Genomic DNA, 27,822 nt, shown 5'->3' with positions numbered 1-27,822 from the left:
CCTCTTTCCTCAGGGCTGGCAGCCCTTGAAGGTCACCACGGCGCCTCCCACCTCCCTGCGCGCCACTGCGGGTGGGGCCGTAACGGCCGTAACGGCCGCTCGCCCCCCTCACCCCCCGCCCTCCCCCTCGCTGAGGCGCCACGACGGCCACCCGGGCGCGCGCGGCCGCGGCCCCGGGGGCTCGGCCCCGCTGCCGGGGCCGCTTCTCCTTCCCAGCCGCGCAGGCGGGGCGGCAGCGGGAGCTTCCGGGCAGCGGCGGGGAGGTTGTCGAGGGCAGGGGCTCGCCCCTTTCCTCCTCGGCGGGGCGGTCCCGTGAGCGGCCGTCGGCGGGCAGGCCTCTCCACCATGGAGCCGCGGGGGGGACGCGCCGCCCGCCTGGCTTTCGGCCTGGCGCTGCTCTGCTCCTCGCTGGACCCTGCCGCGGCAGCGCCGGCGGGCCCGCAGCCCCCCTCCGCAGTGGGTGAGTGCGTCTGGAGGGCGGCGGCCGGGCTCCGCGGAGGGCGCCGGGGCCAGGACTCGGTCCGCCCGGGTGAAGGGTAGCCGCTGCCCCGCGGCTGGGGCGGGCCGGCGGCGCAGCCCCTGCCGCCCCTCCTTGCCGTCCCAGCCGGGGATATGTCCCCTCTCTTGTCCCTCTCTTTCTTACCGAGATATGCTGCATTTTTATTCCGTGACTCGACTAGCTTCAACTTCAAATGACTCCTAGATACATAAATACATTGCTATCTCAGGTATGTGAGGGCTAAATAGGGTTTGTATTTAGTTACCAGGGTCTGCTGGCACTCTGGACAGTGGCAGGTAGGGAAAGTCCTGCCATGCCTCTGGTGTAGTGTGTGGAAGTGAGCACTGCAAACATTAATTTGGTTTCTGTACTGTCAGCAAAGAAACACAAACTCTGCAAGATTACTCTTCTGGTACAGTAACATACACAGGTGAGTGCTGTGAAATTCTTTTCACACGATTTTCAGTTGTGACTCATACATGTCCCAAACCAAAGGTGATGCAAGCAGTTTCTCTGAGTTTCTGTGCCTTGTTTTAGTAGAGGTCGCAATTGTGGTAGTCTTGAGAGATTGCCATGGCTCTTAGATTCCTGAAATAAATTCCACAAAGAGTCCAGTCACATGTGCCTGCTCTGCCACAGAGCGAGCATGTGACCTTGGGAAAATCAATTTATATCTGTCCCAGTTCCACAACCAATACACCAGATACACATGCTCCTCTTTCAAATGCTTTGAAACTGACATAAAGAAATTACTCTTAGTCTTGTACAAACATAATTCATTTTGTTCAACATGCTTCTCAGTTCTTTTTTTCTATTCAGTGCTAAATAACAGTGGCAGAGAATGTGTCAGCACAGACTAGCCTGGAATATACTGAGTAAGTAAGGTGCAGATACTTCTCTTTGGTAAGAAGCCCAGTCTCTTTCCTACTGCAGCTGCTAGATAGAAAGAGTTTGGATTTCTTTTTCTCACATGCTGTTTCTTGCCTTTCTTTCCAGACTGTCATCTTTTATAGTTGCCTCCAGCTAGGGAGGGCCTGGGAAAAATAATTAAAATTGCAGATCCCTTTCTTTTCAGGTAGTATAATGGAGAAGTTCCTCTGTTTCTTCCAATACTTTTCAGTTTCCGGATTGCCATAAATGAGAAGGAGCTCCATTTTCCAGCCCTCATTAACTTCATGTTGCAGTCTTTTTCTGCTGGATAACCTAAGCATATGCCTTTGTTTCTATTTACAGTTGTTCTAAGCAGATTTTATGAATGACTCTTGTCAAGAATATACCACTTATCAGACAGCTGATCAGAAACTTGTTAAATATATTCTTCGTATCAAAACTTCAAAGAGAATAGCAGTAGACTTGTGATTACTCCTGTACGTCCAGTTCATATATGCAAGCTGTAACCAAAAAGTCACAAACTTTTTTTTTCCTTTGTTTTTAAGTGGAAGGCTTGCTGCCTGCAGAAATTGATGGCTGAGATTCTGAGCAGCTTTAGTTACAGCTGATAAATAGATCTTTTTTCCCAGGCTATGCAAGGAGGGAGATTCTAGCAGGCTGCTGGAAAATAATGTGTTTTTGTTAATCTTTCTTTTCTGAAAACAGGGCAGTTCTGGCATGTATCCGACTTGCATTTAGATCCAACTTACCACATCACTCTGGATCGCACCAAAGTTTGTTCTTCTTCAAAAGGCGTCAATGCTTCTGACCCAGGGCCTTTTGGAGATTTTTTGTGTGACTCACCCTATCAGCTTATTTTGTCAGCATTTGCATTCATGAAGAATTCTAAACAACAGGTTTCATTCATGATTTGGACAGGGTAAGTGTTCAAGTCACTGTGCAGTTAAAGCTTTTAATAGCTAGGTAAACATATAATGCAGTAATTCACAAGTTTATATTTGCACTAACACATCTGACTTTAATATCTCATAAATACTACTTTTAAAAAGTCTCTTTAGTTGTCTGAATGACTAAAAAGTGGAAGATTGGGTGAATATACAAGACAAGATACCACTGAGTTTTTCATTGGGATATTTTTACCACATGACTATATGACTGTAACTTAATTAAGGTGGTATGGGGGGGGGAAGTGGAAAAACAAAAACGAAAGGAAAGATCAGAGGAATACTTGACTCTTTGGAATTAGTTATCATGGGAGCTGTTAGATTTTGTAGATCTTGAGGTCGTAAATCAAGAGTAGATACCTTTTTAGAAGATACCTTTAACTAAACATCGGGTATTGGGTTCTGTAAGAGGTGGTTAGGATCAAGCAGGAGGCCAAAATAGCTTAGCTAGAAGAGCATTAGGCTGAAGATCTAAAGGTCTCTGGTTCAAGTCTGGGCTTCAACAGGGGGTGTCCTTGTTGCTGCAACCCTGTTTAACATATTCTAGGTGACCCTGCTTGAGCAGGGGACTTGGACTAGATGATCTCCAGAGGTCCAACCTTACCAATTCTGTGATTCTATGAAGCAGTATGATGGCTTGTGACTTCTGATCTTAAACTCTGTGAATCAATTGAATCAAATTTTTAAAAAAGAGTGTAGAAAGCTACAGTGCAGGTTTAATTCTTGTATGAATTCTAGATTAGGGACTAGGAGAGGGGATAAAGTATAACAGATTCTATCTCCATTGCTATCACTCTTAGCTGCACGTTCTTCTAATGAAGTTACTGCAATCCCTCACTGCAATATTCAGGATGTGTCAAGTCCTGTCTTGTGCAAGACATTTACTTCTTCTGTGCCTGTGTTCCATATTATTAAATGGACAAAACGATACTTACTCTTTCTTACACAGGTGTTATCTGTGAGGCTTTTTGGGTGTTGTAGCAATGGAACAGGGGAAACAAGTGAAAAAAGAAGTATATAAGTAGCTCTGTTATTTTCTTCATTTTGCTGAGGGAAGGGTGTTAAAGAATATGAATATGTAAAGACGTGGGATTAAATGTAGCTTCTTGTAATTCATTTTCAGAAGGTTTCATTGAAAGAAGAAAAACAAAGTTCCAAGGCTGTATAGATGATGAAAGGTATATCACCCAAACTGCACAGTAGCTTACAATATGGAGTTGAGTTTGTTTAATTTATAAGAAGTCTTTATTGTGATAAATGTGAATCATATAAAAAATATTAGGCTATTTGTAAAAAGAAAGACTTTGCAAGAGACCTTTCAGGGAATACTATGGTTTTATTTAAGAGGTCTACAGTAATACAGGACAGAATTTAAGTGCGGAATTTTGTACCTTTCCTTATTCCGTTAATAAATCTTTGCTAATAAGACCTTCTCTTTTTTTCAGAGATAGTCCTCCTCATGTTCCAGTGAAAGAACTCTCCACAAAGTTGGTCATTAACATCATTGGCAATATGAGTTCTACAATACGTAATTTCTTTCCAGATCTTCAGGTTTTCCCAGCTTTGGGCAATCATGACTACTGGCCGCAGGTAAAACAGGTTCTTAGAAATTTGTTTCTGTACCAGACCAAGTGGGCTTCTAAGTCCTCAGATAGCAAGTGTGAAACTGAAATAAGCCTGAAATTTTCATAATTATTATTCTGGAAAGAGTATTCTACAGTTCTCAGATTAACATCTAAAATCATAAATGCTTCCAATCTCTCTCCATGTGATAAGTTAACCAAGCAAATGCTGATGTTGGATGAAATCTGCACATTGCCTGAGGTATTGTAAATTTACTGTTAATCTTCTCCCATGGCTTAGAAACATCAGTTCTTGTTATACTTTATATGCACTTATTTTTTCTTTCCTGTGTAAGTCATGCATGTGTGTACAATAGCACTGTTGAACAGAGATAACATTCTTAGTGTTTCAGTCAGTGTCTGGTAAAATTCAAGACCTACTGAAAGGCCTATTGGTAATCTGTCCACTGACATCACTGGATTTTTCTTTCTCTATTTATTTATCAGGCTTATGGCAGAATTTTGGTAATGTTCCCATACTTTCATAACTGTTATTAAAATCACATCTTTTTTCCTTTCCTTATGGACACGTATTCCCAATGACAATTTACTGGATATGTGGGCTGAGTACAGTGCTTTTTTTTTATTTTCAGTGTTCTGCAAATATTGTTCTTGGCATAGCTCAAAAATAAACAGTTGCTACATATGGCCTTTAGGGTGCATTGCAGGTTGATCTTGCAGTTCATAGGACTGAGAACCAAATTCTGTTATTGAATCTGAGGGGACTGGAAGAGATGGTCAGCAGGTCAGCTAAAATATTTTGTTTGAAATATGTAATGAAGATTCGATGACACTCCCTTCAAACCTTCAAAGACTTATTCCAGAATAACTTTGTGTGAATAATTATTGTGGGATATTTTGCATAGTAGATGATGACATCATTGTCTATAATGCATTGAAGTTAGTGATTCTGAAATCGAGGAGTAGTGGGGTTGTTCAGAGAGAGGAAAGGGAAATGTGAGAAGGAAAGCAAGAGCTGAGTATGTAGCCTATCTATAAATGATCAAACCAAGCTGGGAATTTAGTCTTGTGTTCTTAGTCTAGTAGTATAACTTTTGCTTGTTAGGGGGTCAGGTTGGTTCATTGGAAGCCACTGGTAAAATATTTTGGTAAATATCACCTTGACAGAAGACTAACTCAGAACATTGATTTTGTTTTGTTTTTTAAAAAGTCTTAACAGATAATAGTTGTCCTTTGGTATACAGGAAAAGCAGTCTCCTTCGGTATACAGGGAAAAAGCTGTATTCAATAATCCTGTAGATAGTAATGGAAATCCATATGGCATTATCCTACTGATACTTGGATATAGTGTCTTTTTCCATGAATATGAGTTTTGTTTGTGAAATTATTTCAAAAATTAAACAATGGTCATCTGGGACAGATGGTCAGCAGTATTTTGAAGCATTGGAATAAATATTTCCTCCACAAAAACATACACATATATTTTATGTTTGATACTTTGTTTGAAGTAGCAGACTTCAGTAATACACAGAAATAACATACTTTTTGTTTACTGATGAGAAAAGACCACAGAATCAAAAATTGCCTGCTATGAGGTCATTTCAGGGAGCTGCCCCCCCCCCCCATCTTGATGACTTTTTTCCTCTTTTTCTTGTGGACATACTTGGACAACTGTCTATGGTATAGATACCATAGACCACAAGTGATGCAGAAGAAACCACATATGCATAGGCTGTTCCAGAGTAACTGTGAAAGCTGTGTGCTTACTTTGCACCAAAGAAATTTATTGGTGCAAAGTATCCATCATAACAATATAATGATCTTTGGTGATTTTTCTTGCCGAGGCTGTGAAAAATGCCATTCAGATTAATCGAGCATTAGGATACCTTTCAGATTGTATGTTGTGACCCTGGTCTTTTTGACTAGGCCTGATTCGCATCCTTGCCTCTGCTTAAAACAAATTCCCAAACTGCTGTCTAATCCAAACATTCACAGAACACTAATTTACCTTCTAGAGCCTGAGTCCCAACCACCTTCAGTCCACAACATGGCCTCTTATCTAAGATTAGATTTTACTGTGTCTGTTAGTGAATGTTAACTCTCCTGGTCTGGTTTGAATGAAAGCTTTCTTGGTAATTAGTATCTGTACGTCTCAAGCAACAGATGTCTGAACTGACTTCTGATTGCATTGCTTCTAGATAGAGACTTAGTACTTAAGCCTCCAATAATGTAGATTTAGTTTCAAAGACCTTAGAAAGGTTACGTTTTGTGTTTAAGAAAACAAAACATGCACTGCACTGCAATACTGTTCTATTTTTTGCTTTTTTTGTTTTCTTTCTTTTCTTTCTTTGTAGTACGAAAAATTCATGCAGTTATTTTAGAAAAGATGAGGAGAAGCTGGAATCTTCCTGTCAGGATAAGATGAGAGCATGGCTCTAATCACGTTTTGCCACTTGGGCATTGCTTGGCTCAGACTAAAAGTGCTAGAGTCCTAATTAGAGCTGGTGGGAGAAAGCCCTGACAAAACTTTAAGTTTTAAATGCTTTGTCATCAGAACTGGAGGATATCATGGAAATGTTTGAGAATTTGATCAAAATGTTTCTTAAGGCAGAAGTGGAATTTTAGGGAGCTGATATTAATCCCAAGTAGCCTGAAAAACTTTCTTGCTATAAAAGAAAGCTAGGTTTATGCCTCTCCTCCAAGAAACTTTTATTGTCAGAATGTAAACAGAATTTATATGTTTGTTTAAAGATTTTTTCTGTCTATGTGTTTCTATGATGAGACTTAAGCATATTCTGTTCTTTCATAGGATCAGCTTCCTGTAACTACCAGTGAAGTTTACAATGCCGTAGCAGATTTCTGGAAGCCTTGGCTAACTGATGACGCAATCAGTACCTTCAGAAAAGGTAAAATATAGCAGTAATATATTGTAAAGCTAGGGCTTAGAGAGCTAATGTTTCTGTAGATTTGTTCCCCTTACTTAGCTGAGTCTCATAGGATGAATCAACACAATAGATTATCTGAAATGGTTCTCCTGGAAGAAGTTATTTATCTTTATGAACAGCAATGCTTGTCTTCAGGGTATGTTTGTTCTCCTCTGAAGCAATAATTTTTACTGCTTCTTGTAGGACATACAATGTTGCCAGCTTTGTACAAATATATGTGAAATATCTTATTGCTCTCAAGACCTAATAATAAAAATACTTCTTAGATAAAGGTATACGATGCAGAAGAGTTAAATCTGATTGTAAAAAAAAATGAAGTAATGTTTGTCTGAGACTATTCAGAGCAAATTGAATAGGCACATACTTGTGCAAATTTTGGTAGCAAATAGTTATGATGATTACACTGTTAATTATGTCATATTTGTGTCTAATTTACTAAATTAAGAAAATAATGGTATTCCAATTTTAATTTTTCTTTTTTAGCAAAAGGCTGAAAAGCTCAGCCAATTTCAAATCCACTCAGATATTAGGGATTTGGAAATTTAATCTGTGTTTTGCATCCTGAATAAGAAAGATCTTTGGGGAGGAGGAGGAAGAGAAACTCTAAGAGCAAGATAAAACTCGAAAGGGCAAATTAAGCTAAGGTATATTGCTATAGCTATGTTGTCTTTATTGTTATGGCTTCACTGAAGTCCCTGGACTAGGAAATTGCACCCGTGGAAGAAGTAGGAATCCCATAGAGAGTTTTAGGAGCTTGGATTGATAGAAAAGCATATTCTTTACTTTTAATCGTATCCCGGTCTGAAGTTAAATTGCCTTCAAAGTACAAGGCAAAACAAATAGTTCTCAAACAGTTCTTCCTGGAGGAACCTACATATTTCCAATATTTTAAGAAATGTGGACTTCTAACAATGTGGAAGAAATGACACAGGACACTTCTTGCATGTGAATTGGATAATTGCATGTGAAAACTGTGAAATAAACGCTGAAGCAGTTAGAGGTGAAAATTTACAATATTCAGTGTTGAATTTTCCTACTAAAATGTTGCTGAGAACAGTTAAGGTACTATACATTTTGAATAATTAGGTCATTAGGTCTTAACTTACTCAAAGGAGTAAGGCTAGAGATTTTGTAAGTGCTGTGTTTTCATTCTGAAGTTGTGCTTCAAAGACTTTATTTTTTCAGATGTTGATCTTACTTTCACAGGTGGCTTCTACACACAACTGTTTGAATCCAGTGTTAGCTCTCAGCCCCTGAGGATAATCAGTTTGAACACAAATTTATATTACAGCCCCAACAGAGTAACTGTGAATATCACTGACCCCGGTAACCAATTAGCCTGGCTAGAGGGAATACTAGAAACCTCTTCACAGAAGAAGGAAAAGGTAGGGGCCATAAAGAGAATATATCAGCATTATATGTTTAAACTTTTAAAATAAAAAAGGAACCACATGCAGAGAAAACAAAAATATAAATGTGATTTGAGAAGAATGCTAATGCCACCAATGATACTGCAAAACCAAAGTTTCATCTGTATTCTTATTTCTTCCCTGTATATATATACCTTATGTACATTATGTTGCATTTAGTGAAATTATTGAATAATGTTTCTCAAATTATACAGCAAAATACCTTTTTTCCTATAGTGTAAAATGTTCTAGAAGACAGAATGAGAATACTTAAAGAAATAAGCATCTTACACTTTTGTTTCTTAGAAGGGACTGCATCTTTTGACTCATAAGCTTTTGTTAAAAATGGGCACACTTAGCCTGAGACAGAAGCTAACAAATTTCACTCAATGTTTTTATATAATTGAGTGTCAAAAATAGAAAGGAGTTTGTCAACAACCAAACCTAGCCATGATGCAGCAGTTGCTATGTTTTTGATATTGTAATAATAATCAAATCACTGTATAATACTCAGTTTTTGAAATGAAATTACAAAGTATAACCTCGTATATGGTGAGGGTGACTGGATCAGCCGCTGAACAGGGTAAGTGTTTAATTGGAAACATGTTTGCAGTTCTTGTTTTCATGTTACTAACAAGGAAAATGATGTAGTAAATTTTTAAACATTGTTACAATGAAAAGAAATGAGTGACTTCTCTTTCCTGCAAAGCCTTGCAGTGAGTAGTCAGCATTTGCGGTTGGAACTTAGTTTCTGTTTCAGTCAGTAGTGGGTTTTTAATCAGTTCTTCTGTTTCTGGTGAATATCTGACCACACAAGCTCTATGGTATTTTAATAATAGGTTTTTTTTTCACTCTGCCCTTGAGATGCTAAATCCTAATTCTTGCCCTCATAGCATATTTTTTTTTCATCTGAAATGATTTATCAGATTTTGCTTTGGCCTAAAATTATGCATAAATGTATCAGAACTTTTTTACCCCAGGAGTGTGCTGAATCGACTAAAAAAAATCAAAATCTCTTTCATTATGACTTTAAATGTATGTTTGTATGTTGTGAACAAAACGACAGTGTTTAATAGCTTTGAGAATGGCATTTCAAATGTGGCATTGGTATGGAATTGTGTTAACTATTTCTAAGTTTTAGCTAAAAGTATTAAGTTTCAAATGAAGGTATTAATTGTGCTTTCTATATATAATCCCTTAGGTATATATAATAGGACATGTACCAGTAGGATACTTACCGTTTGCAAGGAATACTACAGCTATCAGGGAGTATTACAATGAAAGGCTGGTAAAGATTTTTCGCAAATACAGTGGTGTTATTGCTGGGCAGTTTTTTGGACACACACACAGAGATAGTATCATGGTCCTCTTGGATGAAGAAGGTAATGGTGCTTGTAGAATCCTACGTCTTTTTCCTCTTGGTTAAAAGCAAATTAATATTTTCTTCCATGCTGTTACCAGTGATCCTCCATAAGTAATTTAAAGAGGAAATTGGGAACTTTGTAGGAGTTCAAGCTACACACACGCTCCCAGATTTTTTTTCAAAGAGAACCTTGCAAGGCAGACTGTCTTTTTTGTTGAGGTCAGAAGAGACTTCCCAAGCTTCCTATTTTTCTAATGAATGCTTATGCCTAAACAAGAATTTCTAGTGTTTCCTCTTTACTTTTTCAGTGACATGGGCAAATTATACTAGCCAGCTGCTATTGTGTAATGTGTCAAAGGGAATGTTCTCAGGCCAGCTAGACATGCTCTATGTTCTTGTGTTTCCTGCATCATTACTGTGCCTCGCTGCTGAGTTCCCTGCTGCTTCAAAGTTAATTAAGATAAGGGGAAGCAGGAGGCATGGGCAAGAAAATCTCTGCCTGTTGCATCTCTCAGATCAGCTAATTTCCCTTCAAGAAAAGCACCCAGGTTTGAAAATTTTGTTTATTGCTTGGAAATCCCTTAGTTTTAAGCATGGCTATGGCTGTATGAAGCACTTTAACATCTCTGACAAAAGCTAGCAGAAATAACCAGAAATGATTAAACATTTGTGTCTGCACACTAGAACTGTGAGCAGACCAATGCTTTAGTTTATGTAAAATATCTAAATATTAATTGACCCCTTATTTATGTTTGTTTTACGTGGACCCATAAAAGCAATGTCTAAAAAGCTGACTGGAGTAACAATATTCTAAATCATTTACCTGTTTACGTGCCATTTTCATGGAATTAATCTCCAGTAAAAGGGAAATCAGCCAAGTGAAAGAACTACCTTTTAATATATATATTTTTCAAAAAAGTTAATCAAGACAGTATTATACCTGTATGTTTTTGTATCATGTTCCATTTCTCCGAGCATAGCCTGATCTTGGTGCCTTGTCAGTATAATTTACAGTGTGCAAGTGACTCTGCTCTCAAATTTGTTTTTGTCTCTTTGACAACATTTAAGCAGTGAGCATTTCATGTAGCTAACTACAGTTTTAGGCAGTCTTCTATTGATGTTACTTTTCTTGACAAAATGTCAGGGAATTAAAAATCCATCTAATTTTACAGCCAACATCTGTGTATTGAGATACAAAGCTCCATTTTATCTCCTCGAGAAAGATCTGCTGATTTTCAAGCTTTCTAAGCTTTTGCTCATTTGTGGATACTGGCCTTTTGATTTCTCTTCTATGATGCTGGTAGAGAAAGAAATAGGGGGGTTTTGGTTTTTGTTCCACATAAATCTCTAAACATACTCCTGTGTTTTCTATCTATTAAAACCCTCATATTCCAGTTGCCATAAAGCTCAGTGTTATAATAGGTCCTGGGCTAGGCTAGTTGAGCGAACCTTAGGATCAGTTAATGACATCCTGGTGTTTCTACTAATACCAAAAATACATAAAGCAAAAAAATAGATAAAGCAACATAGAAAATAAAGCATGGAAACAGCAAGTCAAAGTTTTGAATATTTCTTCAGCAGAAATATACAAAATCCAGAGACCTTACATATAGGCAAGGCTATTTTGCATGAAGGTGTAGTTAAAGTTGTGGGAGGCCTTCAGTGTGGATCAGCATAACTGATACACAGTGGAATGTGTATTGTTGTAATTTACCCAGATTCGGTCTGTCCAGTGGAAGTATAGAAGGAGTTCATAGTGATACTCTAGGGAAAAAGTTGTTTAACTTATCAGAGCCAGTCATTCTGATTCTTGCTGTGTTGGTTCTCCAAAAAACATTTGTTTTAAAAATAAATTAATGAAAGGAAACTGTTTCCCCACCTTCCCTTTTCTTACAGAACAACCGGTAAATTCCTTGTTTGTGGCACCTGCTGTAACCCCAGTGAAGAATGTGTGGCAAATGGAATCCAATAACCCTGGTGTCAGATTGTATCAATATGATCGTCTTAATTATAACTTGCTGGTAAGTAAATATTTTAAAGCATTGTTTAAAGGTTAAATATTTAAATATAGCTTCATTAAAATTACAGCAAGATAACAACCTTTATAGTATTATAGTTATTGCTGGAATTGTCACTTTAGTTTTTATTTTTCTTTCTGAGCAAAGAAACAGAAATCTAAAAGAGAGCTCAGTCAGTCTTTCTGTGGCTGCAAGACTACCTAGTATTTCTAATTATCTGAGGAATATTCTTAAGATGTAGAATTAAAGACAATCTGAAATTTCTGGGCAGCATCCTAAAATTATTTACGGGTAGTTCTCCAACATTGGAAAATGTTCCTGTAAATCCTGGGTTTGTTTACACTCCCACATTGTTTGCTAGTAATTTTCTGAGCTTTAGGAGGCATTCTGTGAAATGCTTCTAAGTGGTGTAGAAGAGCAGATGAAGAAAAGCACTTTCAACCATGTGATGCCTTTTGTAATTGTGCACCTCTCTGTATAGAGTTTATGCTTTTTATAGGCATCTGTAAATTAAATTTAGAAGGAATAATGTAGACTATTTCTATTCTGTAAACTTGGGATTTTTTGAGAATGAGAAAGTAAATAATGGATAGTTATTTTGGCTTCGAACAACTCAGACATTCTCTCTGTAATTCAGCATAAAATTTTAGACTTGCTGAGTTCAATGACAACACATCTAAGATTTCTCTCTGGAGATCAGTGTTAATATCTGATGCTTCTTCCTTGCACAGATTTTATTCCTTCATCTTCATCTTTTCCTTTTCCCTGGGCTCTCTCTGAGCTATTTTTTATTCGTCCATTCTGCCTTTCAAATAGTGCCCATAGAAAAGAAAATTCTAGCTTTCACCGTTCTGGCCCATGCCTATACCAGGCATGAGCATAGTGGAGCTTGATTTACAGTTTGGACAGAAAAAAACTCTTAACAGCTCAACTATTGCTTCTTGTCACTCCTTTTTCTCCTTCTCCCCACCCCCCTGCATTATCGCCCGGCAAGTACCAGCATTGGGTGTAAGCCCAACTCTTGGAGTGGGACATGACCTTCTGTTCAGTTGTGAATAATAAGAAGTGACAGCTTCCTAATCAATATATCACTCTGGGGGCTTAATGAAGCAGGGAAGAAAGCAATACAGCAGCCATGTCTTTTTCTTTCTTTCTTTCTTTCTTTCTTTCTTTTTTTTTTTTTTTTAACTGTAGGATCTTTGGCAGTTTTATTTGGACCTCAGAGATGCCAACAAGAAAAATGAATCAAACTGGAAATTAGAATACATCCTGACTAAAGCTTATGGCGTAGAAGACTTGAAGCCAGAAAGCTTATATGAAATGGCCAAGCAGTTGTCTGTGCCACACAGCAAACTGTTTGAGCAGTATTACAGTAACTTCATTGTGAGTTATGATAAAACCATTGTCTGTGAAGGAGGATGCAAAACCTGCCAGATATGTGCAATCCAATATTTGGATCATTCTTCGTACACAGATTGTATCAAGCGGGAAGCACCTTGGAGATGAAGTCTCCAGTGCAATCTGTGTGATACTAACTTTAGACTGTGATTTTTAAAGAATCTGTTCGTCCTCTCACTCAACAGCTGACATGCTGGCATGAAGCCTGTGGATCTTCACGGAATTTCAGGGGAGCAATGAATCTCCCCAATTTTCTTTTCATTCTTGTAAACATAGTTTCCTTCCACATCTAAATAAAAGCTGATTGGCTGTGTAATAGTGGCCAGATAATTATGCTGTTGTTCAAGGTTCCTCTGCTCAGGCATCACAGTATATGGGAACAGCAGTACTCAGCTCTTTGGAAATCCAGGTCTCTCTTATGAGAGCATGTGAAGGTAGGCAATGTACCCCATTTCAGGCATGGGATTTGTATGGGGATGGATTTCAGCCATATGTCAAGAGTTCCAAACTGAAACCTGCAAAACCCATGCTTACTGAGACTGGAATGCATGATGTTAATGTGATACTAGTATTAGGCATGTCCCTGTACCTGTACCAGCTTTCCTTTTCCCCCATTTAACCCCCTAAATCCATGTGGGTATAGAGGTATATTCTGATGACAGCGTGAGCGCGGCTTAAAGAATCACAAATCTCCATCGTGTAAATACTTAATGTACTTTTAGAATGTGCACTAAGGACTGCTTTCTTATGATAAAGCTATGTATGTTGGTATTGCTATCAAATTTACATTCCTTTAAACAAATGTACAAATGTTTAAAGGAATGTAATCTCCAGTTAAGAGATTTTGCAGTAGACCACAAATCAGGTTTAAATTAATTGACATCACTAATTAGAAAGTACATACATTCTGATACAATATAGGGAAATATGCTTTTGTCTTGAGGTTTCTCATTTTTTTTTTCATAGTACAATCTAGTTAATGCAAAGATTATCACACATACCAATTTACAGTTGCACAGACTACCTCTTCCTCTTTTTGTGATTACTTTTTGTGCACAAGGCGATACAATAAGAAAGCAGTTTATTTTAGTGTATATAACCAAGAGCAACCATTGCCCATTTTCTGTCACATCAAGAGCTAAGGTTTGGAACCTTTGGTCAATATAAGGCCATGTAAACTTTACTCTAGACAATACTATTCCAGAGTAGCTGGAAGTGTAACCGTGATTATGAGACAAACTCAGTTATTAACTGCTTATTTTCATGAGATTAAAGCCTTTGTTATAGCTATTGAGGAACTTTCTGGTTTTATTTCCACCCCAGCTTGAATTATTTAGTTGATTATTTCATGAGAAATTTTCTAACTCTACAGTATTCATATCTGTAGACTCAGATGACTGAGATTTGTCATACGTCAATCATCCAAAGAGGAAATAGATGATTTGCTGAGTTTGTATTCAGCAAATTTTCCAGTCACATTAATGACTAGAAATGCTATTAATAATGCAAAATAGGCAACCCTGTATATTTCAAGTTTTGTGCCTGGATAGGGTATGGGGACATGTAAACTCTTTAGAACTAACTACTCTGGCTAATCTCAAAAGTGTCAGAATAACCAGTTAATCTCAGCTATTAGAATAATTTAAGTTAACATGCATTCCATGCAGACTGTGAGGAAGTACTAGAATGTTTCAGTGGTAAAAGCAGATGATGCCATCAATGTTGGGTGTGTTTCTGATGTTGGGTTTCTCATGGTTCTGTTTGTTAAAATATTTTTATGTAGCTAATATCCCAAGGGCAAGCGAAGATGTGGGTAGGTAGCATAAGAGCAGTTGAGGTGATAGGATAGCTGAGGTTGCATCAATTTTTCAAACCAGTTTTGTTCAGTTATTTTTCTTTGAACAGCTGTCTCTTTCCCATATTGGTTTGCTTCTGAGATTAAGCTCAAACCATCCCAGAAAATGCTATAAAGATTACCAAATTCTGTTCTCCTACTATGAAGTGTATTATTGTTGAACTTTAGGGAGAGCTGAAATGTATAGTATGAAACATGATTAGTAGCCACAGAACTCCCTGGAAAAACTAGTTTACTACTGATGAGTTGGGTTTTTTGGTTCCTAGATGTCTTTTTCCCCCCAAGGTTCCTTTTTATTTATTTTTTTATTATTATTATAGTAGATACTATTTAGTTAGTGAATATGAGCAAATAAATGCCTACAAAGCAAGTTATATGACAGATATATATTTTTAAATAGATAAAATCTGAATTTATTTTGACTTTAGTTCAAGTTAGAGTTGAATGGCACCAGCTGAGGAGGTTGCTTTTGATGCAGCCAGAGGGGTGTATTCACTAGAGAGAATCATTTATCTTAGTCATTTGCTAAGAATCATTATCTTAGTCATCCCTATCTTAGTCATTTATCCACAGTGAGCTACATTTAGTTGTTTATCCACAAAAACATACTCTTATTAAGCATAGTGGCATTCTCTGCTTCTCCTCTTGAAGCTATATCCGTGGGAATGCAAGCATAACTGGGCAAGGAAGATCTAGGAATGTGTCTGATTGTATCATCTTGTAACTTTGGACATCAAACAGGAAGAGAACTTTTCAGAATGTTACCCTAAAAATCAACAAATAAATGATCCAGACAGTTTAGATGCCATCAGGGTATAAGGAGGAATAGAGGAAGGCCAAGACACTTCTGTATCTCGTGCTTACTTTATTGCTTCCAGGATCTAAGAGTGTTCTAGAGGTAAGTTATCTTTTCCTGACAGAATCTTTAAAAAGAATCATAATAATTAAACACCAAAGAGGGATGGCCATATTAAATTTGTGACCTAGTAACACTTCTTACTCCAGCAGATCAGATTGCTGTTTCATATTTCATACAACATTTTTTATCACTATCTTGAATGAAAGATTTGGAGGAGTGTTTGTAAGGCCACATTGGACAGAAAGACAAATTACACCACCTGGTGGAGTAAAAAGCTTTACATTCAACTAGACCTAAATTCCCTTGAATAAAAAGGTCGTATGTAAAAATAAGAAGAGTCATTTCCCAGTTATCTGTATTGCATGTACTGCCATGTAGCCCAATTTATCTTGGATATTAGATGATGCCTGACCCTTCCAGGCTTGTCACTTAAGGGAGTCTGAACCCTGAGGTAGATGCAGATCTCAGTCCAGATCTGGAAGATCTGGAGCCTAAGGAAAGGATTCCTGAGGATTCCTTCCACTTAGTGTCTGTGCTTAATTCTCTCCTGAAGTTAACTGAAGCTTATGTCTATTTTGGCAGGTACCACAGGCTAATAGGAATTCCTTCTTTAACAGGAGAGTTGGTACTGAGGAGCTGATGTCAACGCAGCCAATTTCATTAGAGGTTTGAGAATATTAAGTGTACTCCTGAAGCTCAGCTGCTAACTTAGTTTCAGCTGAAAGGAATCCAGGTTTGTGCTCCAAGAGCACTCTACAAGGTGAATAAAACCATGATAAATTCAGGTTGGAAGTGCACTCCTGATCCAAACAAAATGTGGAGGCACCCTGAGGTCAAGGTTTATTGCTTTAGACTGGGACTCTGAGTTGTGCCCGGATGTGATCTCATAACATGCAATCCCTTGTGATCCATTTCTCAAGTGGACAAATGGTGAGTACATAGCATCTTGAAGGATGAATATCCAGTTTTACACAGACCCTTTTCTATTTCCACAAGGTGACTCATCACATCTATCTAAGAATGATTTTTTTTGGAATTCTCTCTCATGCCCAGTCAAGAGGAACTATGACAGTATCAGTGAAGAAAGGGACTGTAACTGTATAAATAAGATCAGTTACTTTCCAATCTCACTTTCGGGTAAGATGGAAACTAGCTTTTATGTGCTTAATGCTACAGCTTTCAGGAAGAGAATGTACTTTAGATAATTCACTACTCATCTGTCAGCTCCAGCTTTTCTGCTCTTTAAGAGGAATATCCTACTTATGAATCCTATCCAGTTTTGTTATTTGCTTGTCTGCAAAGAACCCTGGTGTGAAATGAATGTTGTTCTCATGTGAATGTGTGTGTGAAATACTGCAGCTGCAGAAGTTCAAAGAAAACGTGTAACAAAAAATTAACCAAAAATGTGACCAGTCATACGTATATTTAGTTTCTGATGGGTGGGAATGGCAGAGGCACTGTATTGAATGGAAGTTGACAGTGCATTACTGGACACCTTGCATCAATTCCTGTGGAATACGCAGTTCTCAGGGCTACTCCTGCAGATATCAGGAGAATGATCACAGATAGGATGGATCATGCCAAAGGTGGCTGGCTGAAATCACAAGAGGGTAGTCACTTATAACCAAAAATACAAAACAAACCAACTGGAAATATGACAAAACCCCAACTCAAAGTATGTAATGAAGCACTGGAAAGAGCACTGATGTTATTAAATGCTTACTTTAGATATGGCCAGTTACGGATATTGCAGTGCAACTAATGTTGCTTTCAGGGGTAGAGCTGTATTTAAAGACCGTTTAGAAAATTTCTTCTACTGTTTGCATTTCTATTTAGTTGTACTCTGAATCTAGCTGTCAAATGTGTTACAGTTAAACACTAGAATATTCTTCTATCATATTCCAGTTTGCAGTTGATGAAAATATGGACACTATTTTCTCAAACTGGATAAATTATTTGCTGGATTTTAAAGCAACCACTTGGACAACAGGAATAATCAGCTGGAGAAATTTCAAATGTGGTGGATCTAGGTAAAAAAAAAAAAATACTGGGATTACAGTATATTCCACTAGAATAAAATCAGTACCATCTTGAGATTTTGCACAACGAGATATGCAAAGTGGGGATTTGTACTTGGGCCTATCTCCTTTCCCTGAAACACTTGCTATGCATCTGTCGTTGTGTTGACTAGGCTTTCTTATTCTACCTGGGAACTGAATAACTTTCTAAATTAAAAGTTTCATTGGAACTGTTACTTTTCTTTGAAAAATTCTGATACTGGCACTGAAAACTGTTAAGCAATTCTCAAGAACAACTCCCACATACAATGTAGTTTGATTGTTGCCAAGCTACCCTGGATATTTGCCTGTATAGCATTGCCTTATGTCATGTAAGTACATACTAACTGACTTAAGTACAAAAAACAAATCAAATGAATGGAAATCATGCTCCTAGATCTACTGATCTGATGTTTGCTGACTACAGCTACCCACCACTTACAATATATTTCAAGGGAGGTGGGGCACTATGCACATTTCAGGTTTTGGTGTTTACAAGATAATTTAGAAAAGCCTAAGGCTGCTAAATGATGGCAGTTTCTTTAGACTCTTTTATAGGCATTAAACTTTCCCAAATCTCCAATGTTCAGTGTAGCAGAATCTTCCTTAAATATGTTGCCTCCATCATTGGCATGCCCCTCATGTGGAGGTGGTGATAGTTGTGTTGCTCAAAATACACGCAGAGAGACTCTTCTTCCAGATGGGTACGATATTCTAAAGCTCTTGCGCACTGCTCTGGCTTTTTTATAACCTATAAGATGGAAAGTGTTCATATTTAGATACTTTTCAAAAATCTTCGTTAGCTGACTTCTCATTCCTATTTTCCTGGACTTTTCTGAATGAAATTGTCTCATATATTAGAATATTTCATACCTGTGAAAACTGCCACCTGCCACAAAGGTTTTTTTCTAAATCAGTTGAAACCTGAGACTTCAGTGAAAATTCCTGTTCAAAGATTCTGATGTTGTTGCAGTTGATTGCAATGAAGCATGCTTTTTACCTAGCCTTAATTGAAATGCTGCGAAGAACATTTAACTTACTTTCACAGGAGGGGATATTTGATGTTGTTTTTACATCAACCCAGCTGAAACCTTCCAACATTTCTAACAGACTTTGTTGATAGCTAACAAGACGTATTTCAAGCTGTCTGTTCGTAGCAAAGTCTCTCTTTTTTTTTTTTTTTTTTTTTTTTTAATAGTTGAAAGTATTTATTCAGAGCTTGAAATTCTAGACAGGCACAGGATTTTGCTTGGAATAATTGCCAATGTATCATGGAGGACTTGTCTATAGTAGTTTTTTGTGTTTCTCCCCTTTCCAATTCCCTGTCCAAAGCAAATTTCTGCTAAGCAGTGTCGAGAAACCATAGCAACTATCTTGTGACAGATCTAAGTAGGTTTTGTTCTTTAGAGGATCCATTAATCACTTATATTGCCCCCAGCCCACAATCCCCTCCAATGTGACCCTGAGAATTTTATGTTGAAAACTGCTGCTAAATATTTGTATGAGTTAAGCGCTCCCCTCAAAGCAATCCGTATAGGAAGTGGTGTGTGTTATTCGTAGTATGTGTGGTAGTGTATGGCTTCAGGAGTGCATGAATTCTTATTACTAGGAGAAAGAAGTTTTTGCCTTAATCTCAGCAGAGGGAGGAGGAGCAGGAGCAGTGGAGTTTGCCTCTAGTGCGAAGGCGGCAGAGCTGGCAGAGCAGCAGGGGAGAGCAGAGCATGGTTAGTGTGCTCATTAAGGCACATATCTGGGCCATCAGGCTGTGTGCGCTGGCACTGGAGACCTGTTCATCACTCAGTAGGGTTCCTCTGCTCATTCTAGCAGCACAAGTTCCCTGATCTGAGCAGCTATTTGAATGGTCGTTACTTGTCTCCTTTTGACTTCAGCTGATCTCTGTAATAATTCTGTTAAATGTCAGATATCACTTGTTATTTTTTTGCATAGGATCAGTTCAAATTAAAACAAATTTTCAGTGGAGCTGCTTGTTCAGGATATGTCAGCAATGAAGCTTTGATCCATTAGAGCAATCAAACAATTCCCATTCACTTCTTTCTTCTACTTCAGCATCAGACCTTTTGACCACAATAAAAATCCAGTCTATTGGAGTCCATATTCTTGAATATATCATGTCTACATGACAGAACAGTCACTTCAATAATATTCAGAATTTTGAGTCTCAAAAAATCAATAATTAGAAATATCAGAATTTGGCTGTCCCTGTATCCTGATTTTCAATATTTACTCTAGATGCGCAAACAGTAAAAACATTAGAACAGAAAGTATTTCCATACTCAGTTTGCTACTTTCATATGATTTCACAAAAGCAATTGCTGTGTGGTTAGATGGGCAGAAGCAAAAGTAGTTTTTTCTACACAGAAGACAGGTGGTCTTCAGCTCTCCCAGTGTTCTGGAGTGCTGTTTGGACAGAAAATTGGATCCCATCTTACCTAATGATTTATGTGAAAACATGTCAGTGCTTTTCAGTGCCTCAGAGGAGTGTTTTCCCACACAAATTTGCATATCTGCTCTAGTGTTGTCTTCATGTCTTTACACTAAGCTGTGTTTTGCAGCCTCTTCTCATCATGGGACAAAAATAGCATAAACAGTCTGGATCTCATGGTATGCCATTTCCTTTGCAGATACTTTGATTCTCTTTTGATGGCCTTAACTGCATTCAAAGCCTCTTTGCTTTGCTTTCTCTCCCACATGGCTTCTAAGGCTGTTAGAGGGAGACCTTGTCCTTTTTTCCTATAAGCTGGGGTGAATTCTGTCAGTGCCAGTGGAGGTGAAAATCTGTTGCTTCAGCTGTAGTTAGAAGACTATTATTATATTGCTGCTAAATGAAACCTCATGACAGATTCTTTCAGACTCAGTCTCTGAATATCCTCCTCTTAGATTTGTTTTCAGGTGATAATTTTTTCTAACACCTTGTGTGTGTGTAGGCTGGGGTGAGAGAACAATGTCCTGACCTTAAATTACAGAGTTTAGCTCTGTTTACTCTTGTTGCACGTTCAGCTTGAAGAATGATCTCCACTCATTTTCTTTGTTCAGGCACAAAAAGCACCTTTAATTTATCCTAGCATAGGTAAGAGTGTTTAATGTCCTTTTAGAAATGTGATTCCATAGATTTTGTTCTGTTCACATGTATGTTAGGATGTACTGTTGAAGACAATTCCTGGAAATCAAGATAAGGTGCAGTAAGAAGCATGAATTAATTGATGCTAATTGACTATATGGCTGATCCTCAGAATTTGGCGCAACTCCAGTGAAGTCAGAATGAAGTCTGAGCCTATGTAATTTTAGCCAGGATATTCATATCCTGGATAGAGGAGAGAGCAAATAATATATACACTCCAAACTATGCTTTCCATTCATTTGTTAGGGTGCAAAAAGCCTTCATATGTGTGTGTGTGTGTGTGTGTTTGTGTGTGTATGTATGCATGTGTGACCACAAGGCAGGCAAGAGAGGGTCGGATACTAGCAGAGAGAGGCAGTCAAGGTTCATAGGGAGGTAAACAGGATAGATTTAATACAGGACTTAAACTATAAGCTGCACAGGGAGTTGTGGGAACTGTGTGGAGAAGTCAGTGATGGGAGGCTGCTGGAAGTATGGGTTGGACACGTGGGTTGGATGCACAGGTGGAACTCAACTCATTGTTCCTAAGGGCCCCTTAAATCTACTATAGCTATTTCCTTATCTCAGCTGTGCTAACCTTGAACAGCTACAGCCCAGGAAACAGCCAGACCTTGTTGACAAAATGAAATATACGTGCTTGGCCCTGATGGGAATTTGGGCAGTGTGTAGTTTTCACATGCTTGACCTGCTACCATGTACTCTGCCAGTCTCTGACTCCTCGACACATCTGCCACTGGTGTTCTCACTGCAACATGTATATGTGTGTGTGTATATATGCATATATATGTATTTATATATTTATATAAATGCCAAATACATACAAGAACTGGAAACAGTAATTTTACTTTAGACTTTTTCTTTGTGGAATTAGGCCCTATACTTGTTAAACTCATAAACTCATTGCTTCATTCTGTGCCTGCTGTTGTGGCTTTCAGTGTCTGGCCAATTTTTATTTCAAGAATATCCTCATATTTTTGTCTGTCCAAAGTTAGTAACTCTTTGCCACTCACTGGTATGCAAAATTATAAACCACCTGAATTTAGTGGTTAGGGAATATATTCTAAACTTTACATATACTATATGCAATGCACAACATTATACAAAGAATCATACAAAATCATGAAAAATTCCTTTTATTTTCCAGTGTAGGTCTCCGGGTGCTCAGAACCAGTAAGAATTTCTGTTTCCCTGTAAAGATGATACTAATTACTCAGTCTCACTTTTTTTACTTTCACTCTCTCTATTCTCCACTCATTCATCTTCCAGTTATGAATTGCTAGCATTATGAAGAAAGCACACTCTTCATTTTGTTGAATGTTGTAAAATACCACTACAATCATATAAGAATTTGTGCTGTTTCTGGCAGAAAGCAGTTCTATCAACAATGTGGTCTTTTGTTTGCCAGGAGCATAGTAGCAAATGGATTATGTGTAACAGCCATCTATAGTGCCTTTATTTCATCTCCATTCATTCCCTACGTGTTTTGCACTGCCTTTAATGAGGCTGCCTGAACTGTGGTAACCCCATGGTACATTTGTAAGCAAGAGATATTAGATGAATCAGCCCCTTCTAGGACTGCATTATGAGGTAATCTCCTTTCATTACAGGATTTATTTTATAGGTGGTAGAGCTCAGTGAGAAGATGCTTTAGGCACAGACAGTACTTATCTGCTCTGTAAGGCCAAGTTCAGGTCTGCATGAATATGAAGCTGCTTTCCCACAGTCAAATCTCCATTTGTTGCATGGCTTGAAACACAACCTTTTTTGTGCATGACCTCTCCTTTGCTCCCCTTCTGATTCAGTCTCATACTAGAATGATTGATTGTCCTTTATAAAATACTCCATAAAAACTATTTTACTTCCACATCAGCATGAAAACTTGAGTCCCTGCATAAGAAACAAATACAAAAACAAGCACCTCACATCAGAATGAATAGCTTCTTCCTTCGCCTTTCTGAAGTGTGAAGATTTGCTTTCTGGAACTGAAAATGTTTGTTCCCCTGGTAATACAACCCACTGTTACAAAAAACAACCAATCACTCATTCATATAAGTATAAATAGATGCCTTCTTTTTTCCTCTGAAGGCCCCTATGAATGCTTTACTTTTCTTTTTTTAACATTGTTTGCAGATTTTAACATAAGAAAGCAGTATCCACAAGTGGTAGAATGCCATATTTAATGGTATTGTTAATGTTAATTGTAATTATATTGTATGAATATAATCTGTTCTCATGATCTCTTTGTTCTGCTGCTCCTCAGTCACTATCAGAATCAAAAACATGTAGATTTGCATAGGAAATGTTGTTACAATAACAAAGATACTTGTAAGGACAACAATGAAGTAGTTAAAGCCACCGGGAAGCTCATCATCTTCTTCTCTGGAGATATTTTCTGTATGTTGCACTAAGTGCTTAGTTGTTATGAAGTCTAGTGTAGCTTGAGCTATTGTTTTTAAACAGGAAAAGCAGTGAACAAATTCAAGGCAGTGGAAAAGATAAAAGAGATGCAATTGCTTTGGATAACCTCTAGAATAACACCAAAGGTTCAAGTGTTGAAGAATTCACTGTTGTTAAATTTTCAAATCTCATGGCTGGAAGGGTGGCTTTGGCAAAGGATGGTTGGCAGTAAACTCGGGCTGAACCATGAACTGCTTAATCTTAACAAGGTACTTAAAAGCAGAGTGCTGCAAATAACACCTTGAACTAATTATACTCTTTGTTAGCTAGCAATACTGAGTAGCAAAGCCCTGAAGTTAAAAACATCATGAAGAAAAAGGGAGAGGTCTTACAAGATAGCTTGGTTTTATAGGAAAGGAAAAAGTGTATTTGTGAGGACAAATTAGTTAGCAAAGAACTGCTTGGAGGAAGATTTTATTTTATTATTTTATTTTATTTTATTTTATTTTATTTTATTTTATTTTATTTCTTTCAAATCAACTCCAAACATTCCCCTCCCCAATTCCATTTTGGATAAAATACACAGTGGCAGGGAAATGAAGCATTCTCCAGTTATTTTATTTTTATTTTTGCTTTTTAATAGAAAAATCATCTCCATTTTACAAAAATTATGGTATCCGGTTTTACTGGTGCAGTCTCTTTAAGGTATGTATTTCCTTGCTACCATACATGCATGTGTTTGCATGTATCAGCTATACATAGGTAAAGAGAGACAGGGATACTAATGGATGGATGCATTTGCTCTAGATAATATGTCAATTTTGACTTCTCCTTTTTTTTTTTTTTTTTTTTTTTTTTTTTTTTTTTTTTATCAGTCTCCAAATGCCAGTACTTGGAAATGAGAGAGTGAACTGCCCAGAAGGCAGCTTCTGAAATCCTGACTGAATGTGTTCATTACACTTTATGGACATGAAGAGTTGTTGAGCTGCAGCAATAAGCAGCACCTGAATGTGCTTGAGAAATGGACTGTAAAAGAAGAATACAAATGTATTTTGGAAGCACTTACAAAGGCTAATGAAAAACTTGGGGGGAGGGATTTTTTTAATTGATATTTGTGTTTCTGGGTGATAAGCATAGGTTTACTTGTTAGTGCTTTTCTGTTTATTTACTGTTATTATACTTTGACTCTACATTTTAATTAGTATGAAGGCATCCAGATCAAGCATCTGGGTACTTATTTCCATTATAGTTAACAATTAATGAATTAATTTCCAGCATTTAATGAGATTGAATTTAAAGACAGCACGTTTCAAACCCAAGACTCTGGAAGGCATTTAAAAGGATGAAACTATATGCTATCAGATACCTATTATGGAGGTTTAAATGATACTCTATCTTGGTAAGCTGTAATGAAAAGTAAGTTGAGCAGTACTTTAGAAGCTGATCTTTTTAAAGTGAAGGACTATTTTAGATGACACAGAGTGCTCAATTCTTTCCATCCACTCTCTTTCCTTTTCCTTTTAGATTCCATGTTGTTTAGTTATTTGCCCCTCTGAAAATGATTTGCAGAGCTTCCATTGCTTTTCGTCCACTCCAGGTCTATCAAGAGACTATTGTGACCAACAAAATATTTGGGTCTGTCACCACAGGAGTCAATCTTTAATGGGCTGCATGAAGACAGAATAAAGACTGAGAAAGTAAAGTTAGTTAACAAGTTAATTAACAAACATAAATACTGTATTGACTGCCTTCTCCTGTGAAAGAACCTCATATGTTTAATAAGCTCTTTCTATGTCAAGAGACTGGCAAGATCACACAGTAACAGCATGAGAACAGTTGAGCATCTTTCTATGGTAGCTTTCAAAGTTAGAACTGGAAATTCCATCATAAACAATCATCAAATTTTTAATTAAAGATCTTTTAATTTTTGAGAATAATAAGTACTTTTAAGTCAAAATGAAATAAGACATAAGATGGCAAGAAGACTGCAAGCTGGCTTTAAACCCCTTATCTAAATGTTTGTGTTTAGATTTTAGTATGCCTTTGCATTACTGATTGTCATGCAAGAAATGATGCAAAAGTTGTAAATTAACTACAGTTAATCAGTTGTCAAACAGCATGGACTATGTTTTGTGCTAATAAAAATTTGAATAGTTCTCCTGAAGGCAATGAGACTAATCTGATTTACATTGGTTGAGACTGGCCTCATACTCTACAAAATAAAAATGATTTAGTGTTCTTTTCCACTTCTGTGCTTACTCTCCCTGCTGTCCAAAAATTAACAAAATATTATTCCACCAGCTGAAAGGTCAGCAGTCCTAAGCTGGTCTCCCTCCATGAGCCATGACCATCACAAACTCCAAGCAGGCATTTGAGTGAAAGCTGGAAGCAGTCGCTGTGCCAAGTGGGAGATTCCCTTCAGTTTCATGCTTCACTGGCGCTTTGTTACCCTTTGAATACTTCCCCCTTGGAGCCTTTGTGAAGAGGGCAGGGGCTGAGGTGGGATTTAGTCGCAAGCCGATTGCTGCTCCATGTGTGGACAGAGCATGACCAGTTTGGCTGCAGCCAGTCACTGTGGGGCTTGGCCATTACATCACTGTCAGCCCATGGCTAAGCCAGACAGAGTCAAACAGGCTCTCGTTGTTTTTCTTCTTTTAGTGGAAAAGAAGAAAGCCTGGGAAAAGAGCAGAGATCCCAGGCCTTCCTTAAGAACAGCTGAATATTGTCTGCATGGTAATGAAGGGAACAGAACAACAAAACACACACAACCTTTCTTTCCCCCAAAGACAGCACTCACAAAAGCAGAGTGTGTAATCCAAAGAAATGAAACAGGGCAGCAAAGCATGGTGAGGAAGTAACCCGCAGTCCCACAGCACTTCAGTACAATTTATCATCAACAGAACTGCTAAGGTTTCTGGGAATGTCAGACAGCCAAACTGTTTATTGTTTCTGTTTTTTATATGGTCCTTATATGGTCCTTACAATTGATTTGAGGTGTTTGCATCAATATAGTAATACAGTGGCAGGATCTATAGATTAAAAATGATTGTAGCATTGTATATTTATGATAATAGTTTCTCATTTCACCCACAAATTCAAGATGGGTACATACATGTAGTTCCTCCCTTACATTGCAAGTTCCTGATTTTACCTAAGAGAAAGTGACATCGTGTTTGTTCCATTTTGAAACCCCAAAGGAGTGTAATTTTTCTATTTCTGATAACATTCTTGTTTGTTGCTTCTTTCAAAAGTGGAAAAAGGTACTGAAAAAAAAAGAGAGAGTTTGTATCTATTTTGGACACCATGGGCACTGGTGCCATTCTTCTCTGCTGGGAGACTTGTTCCATTACATCTGTCTAGTTCCTGTGAGGTGTCTACACTCACAAACACCTGCCTTTGTCAGCCAGAACTACTGTCCCTATGGAGGAACACTGTTATGGGAGACTGTGAGCATGATGAAAGAAATGGGTTTCATGAGCCTTTGGGGGACTTGTCTGTCTATACTATGACGGTCTGTCCACCTGCCCTGTGCTTGCTTTTCTCTGGAATCCATCCAGAGTTGAGCACAACTGTGGGGCAATGAGCTTGTGGTAGGCTTGTGCTGCTTGACTTTATCACATCTCCTCTTGGCCACAGTCTGCTTGGACCAGCAGGTTTGTTTTCCCAACTCTGACTTTGTTGCCTAATTCCATTCCTGCTACATGTGATATTCCTTCTAAGAAGTGGTCACGGAGGATGTCATCAGAGTGGCTAGCAGGTACCCTATCTGTGCTAAAGCTCCAGTGTTACTGTCACAGAATTGGGCTATTGATGGTGGAAACATTTACCTGGGAATTCAGATCTTATGCTGCACACCTTTGAAAGTTATCAAGAAACTTTCCTCTAATTTGCAGTAACATTTTCTTTATTGCCAGTCTTTGACCTTATGTTTCTGTGACAACGTTGTCGCATAAGTTAAATAAGTCTTTCCCTTTCCCAGTGTTTAGCCTTCTATTTTATTTACAGAAAGCAGTCCACACTTCCTGGATTTCTCTTGGATACATTCAAAAAGCTAACCTCTTTTTAAAACATCATTTTTTGTGGTTCTTATCTAGCCTAAGCATATGAATTTCCTTTTAGAAGAAGAGTTGGATGTACACCCAGATCATGCCTAAGGAGTAGGCATGTTCATGGCATACATCAGATCCAGCAGCTCAAGTGTTTTAGAGCTTGTTCGTAGACTTCCTCTGATTGCTCCACTTTTATCTCATCTTTCTGATCAGGGCTGGCCAGAACTGTGGATAATGTCATATCAATGCCTTGCACAGTGACATTCAGGCTTCTTTGTCTATTATATGTCACCTCATACGCCCTAAAGCTAGCAGGCACTGCATACCACTGCATGATACCTATGTGACTGACTAACACACTCAGGTTTTCTCCTTCTTTATTTCATGTTGTGTAGCATGAAAGATATTGCAAAAAG

At 38.0% G+C, this 27,822-nt stretch overlaps 1 protein-coding gene across 1 annotated transcript; it reads left to right on the top strand.

The window, feature by feature from the left end:
* Positions 1-202: 202 nt before the first annotated feature.
* Positions 203-13,383, top strand: SMPDL3A (sphingomyelin phosphodiesterase acid like 3A). The gene is made up of 8 exons (XM_062572598.1): positions 203-460; positions 2,096-2,309; positions 3,780-3,924; positions 6,727-6,823; positions 8,069-8,247; positions 9,473-9,653; positions 11,531-11,655; positions 12,847-13,383. Exons 1-8 carry the CDS (start codon positions 346-348, stop codon positions 13,156-13,158), a joined length of 1,368 nt encoding a protein of 455 aa, XP_062428582.1. The 5' UTR covers positions 203-345; the 3' UTR covers positions 13,159-13,383.
* The last annotated feature ends 14,439 nt before the right edge of the window (positions 13,384-27,822 follow it).

This window comes from Rhea pennata, chromosome 3, assembly GCF_028389875.1.
Source record: "Rhea pennata isolate bPtePen1 chromosome 3, bPtePen1.pri, whole genome shotgun sequence".
Taxonomy (NCBI): Eukaryota; Metazoa; Chordata; class Aves; order Rheiformes; family Rheidae; genus Rhea; species Rhea pennata.
The sequence above is the reverse complement of the archived record's forward strand: the minus strand, read 5'-3'. Positions and strand labels throughout refer to the sequence as shown.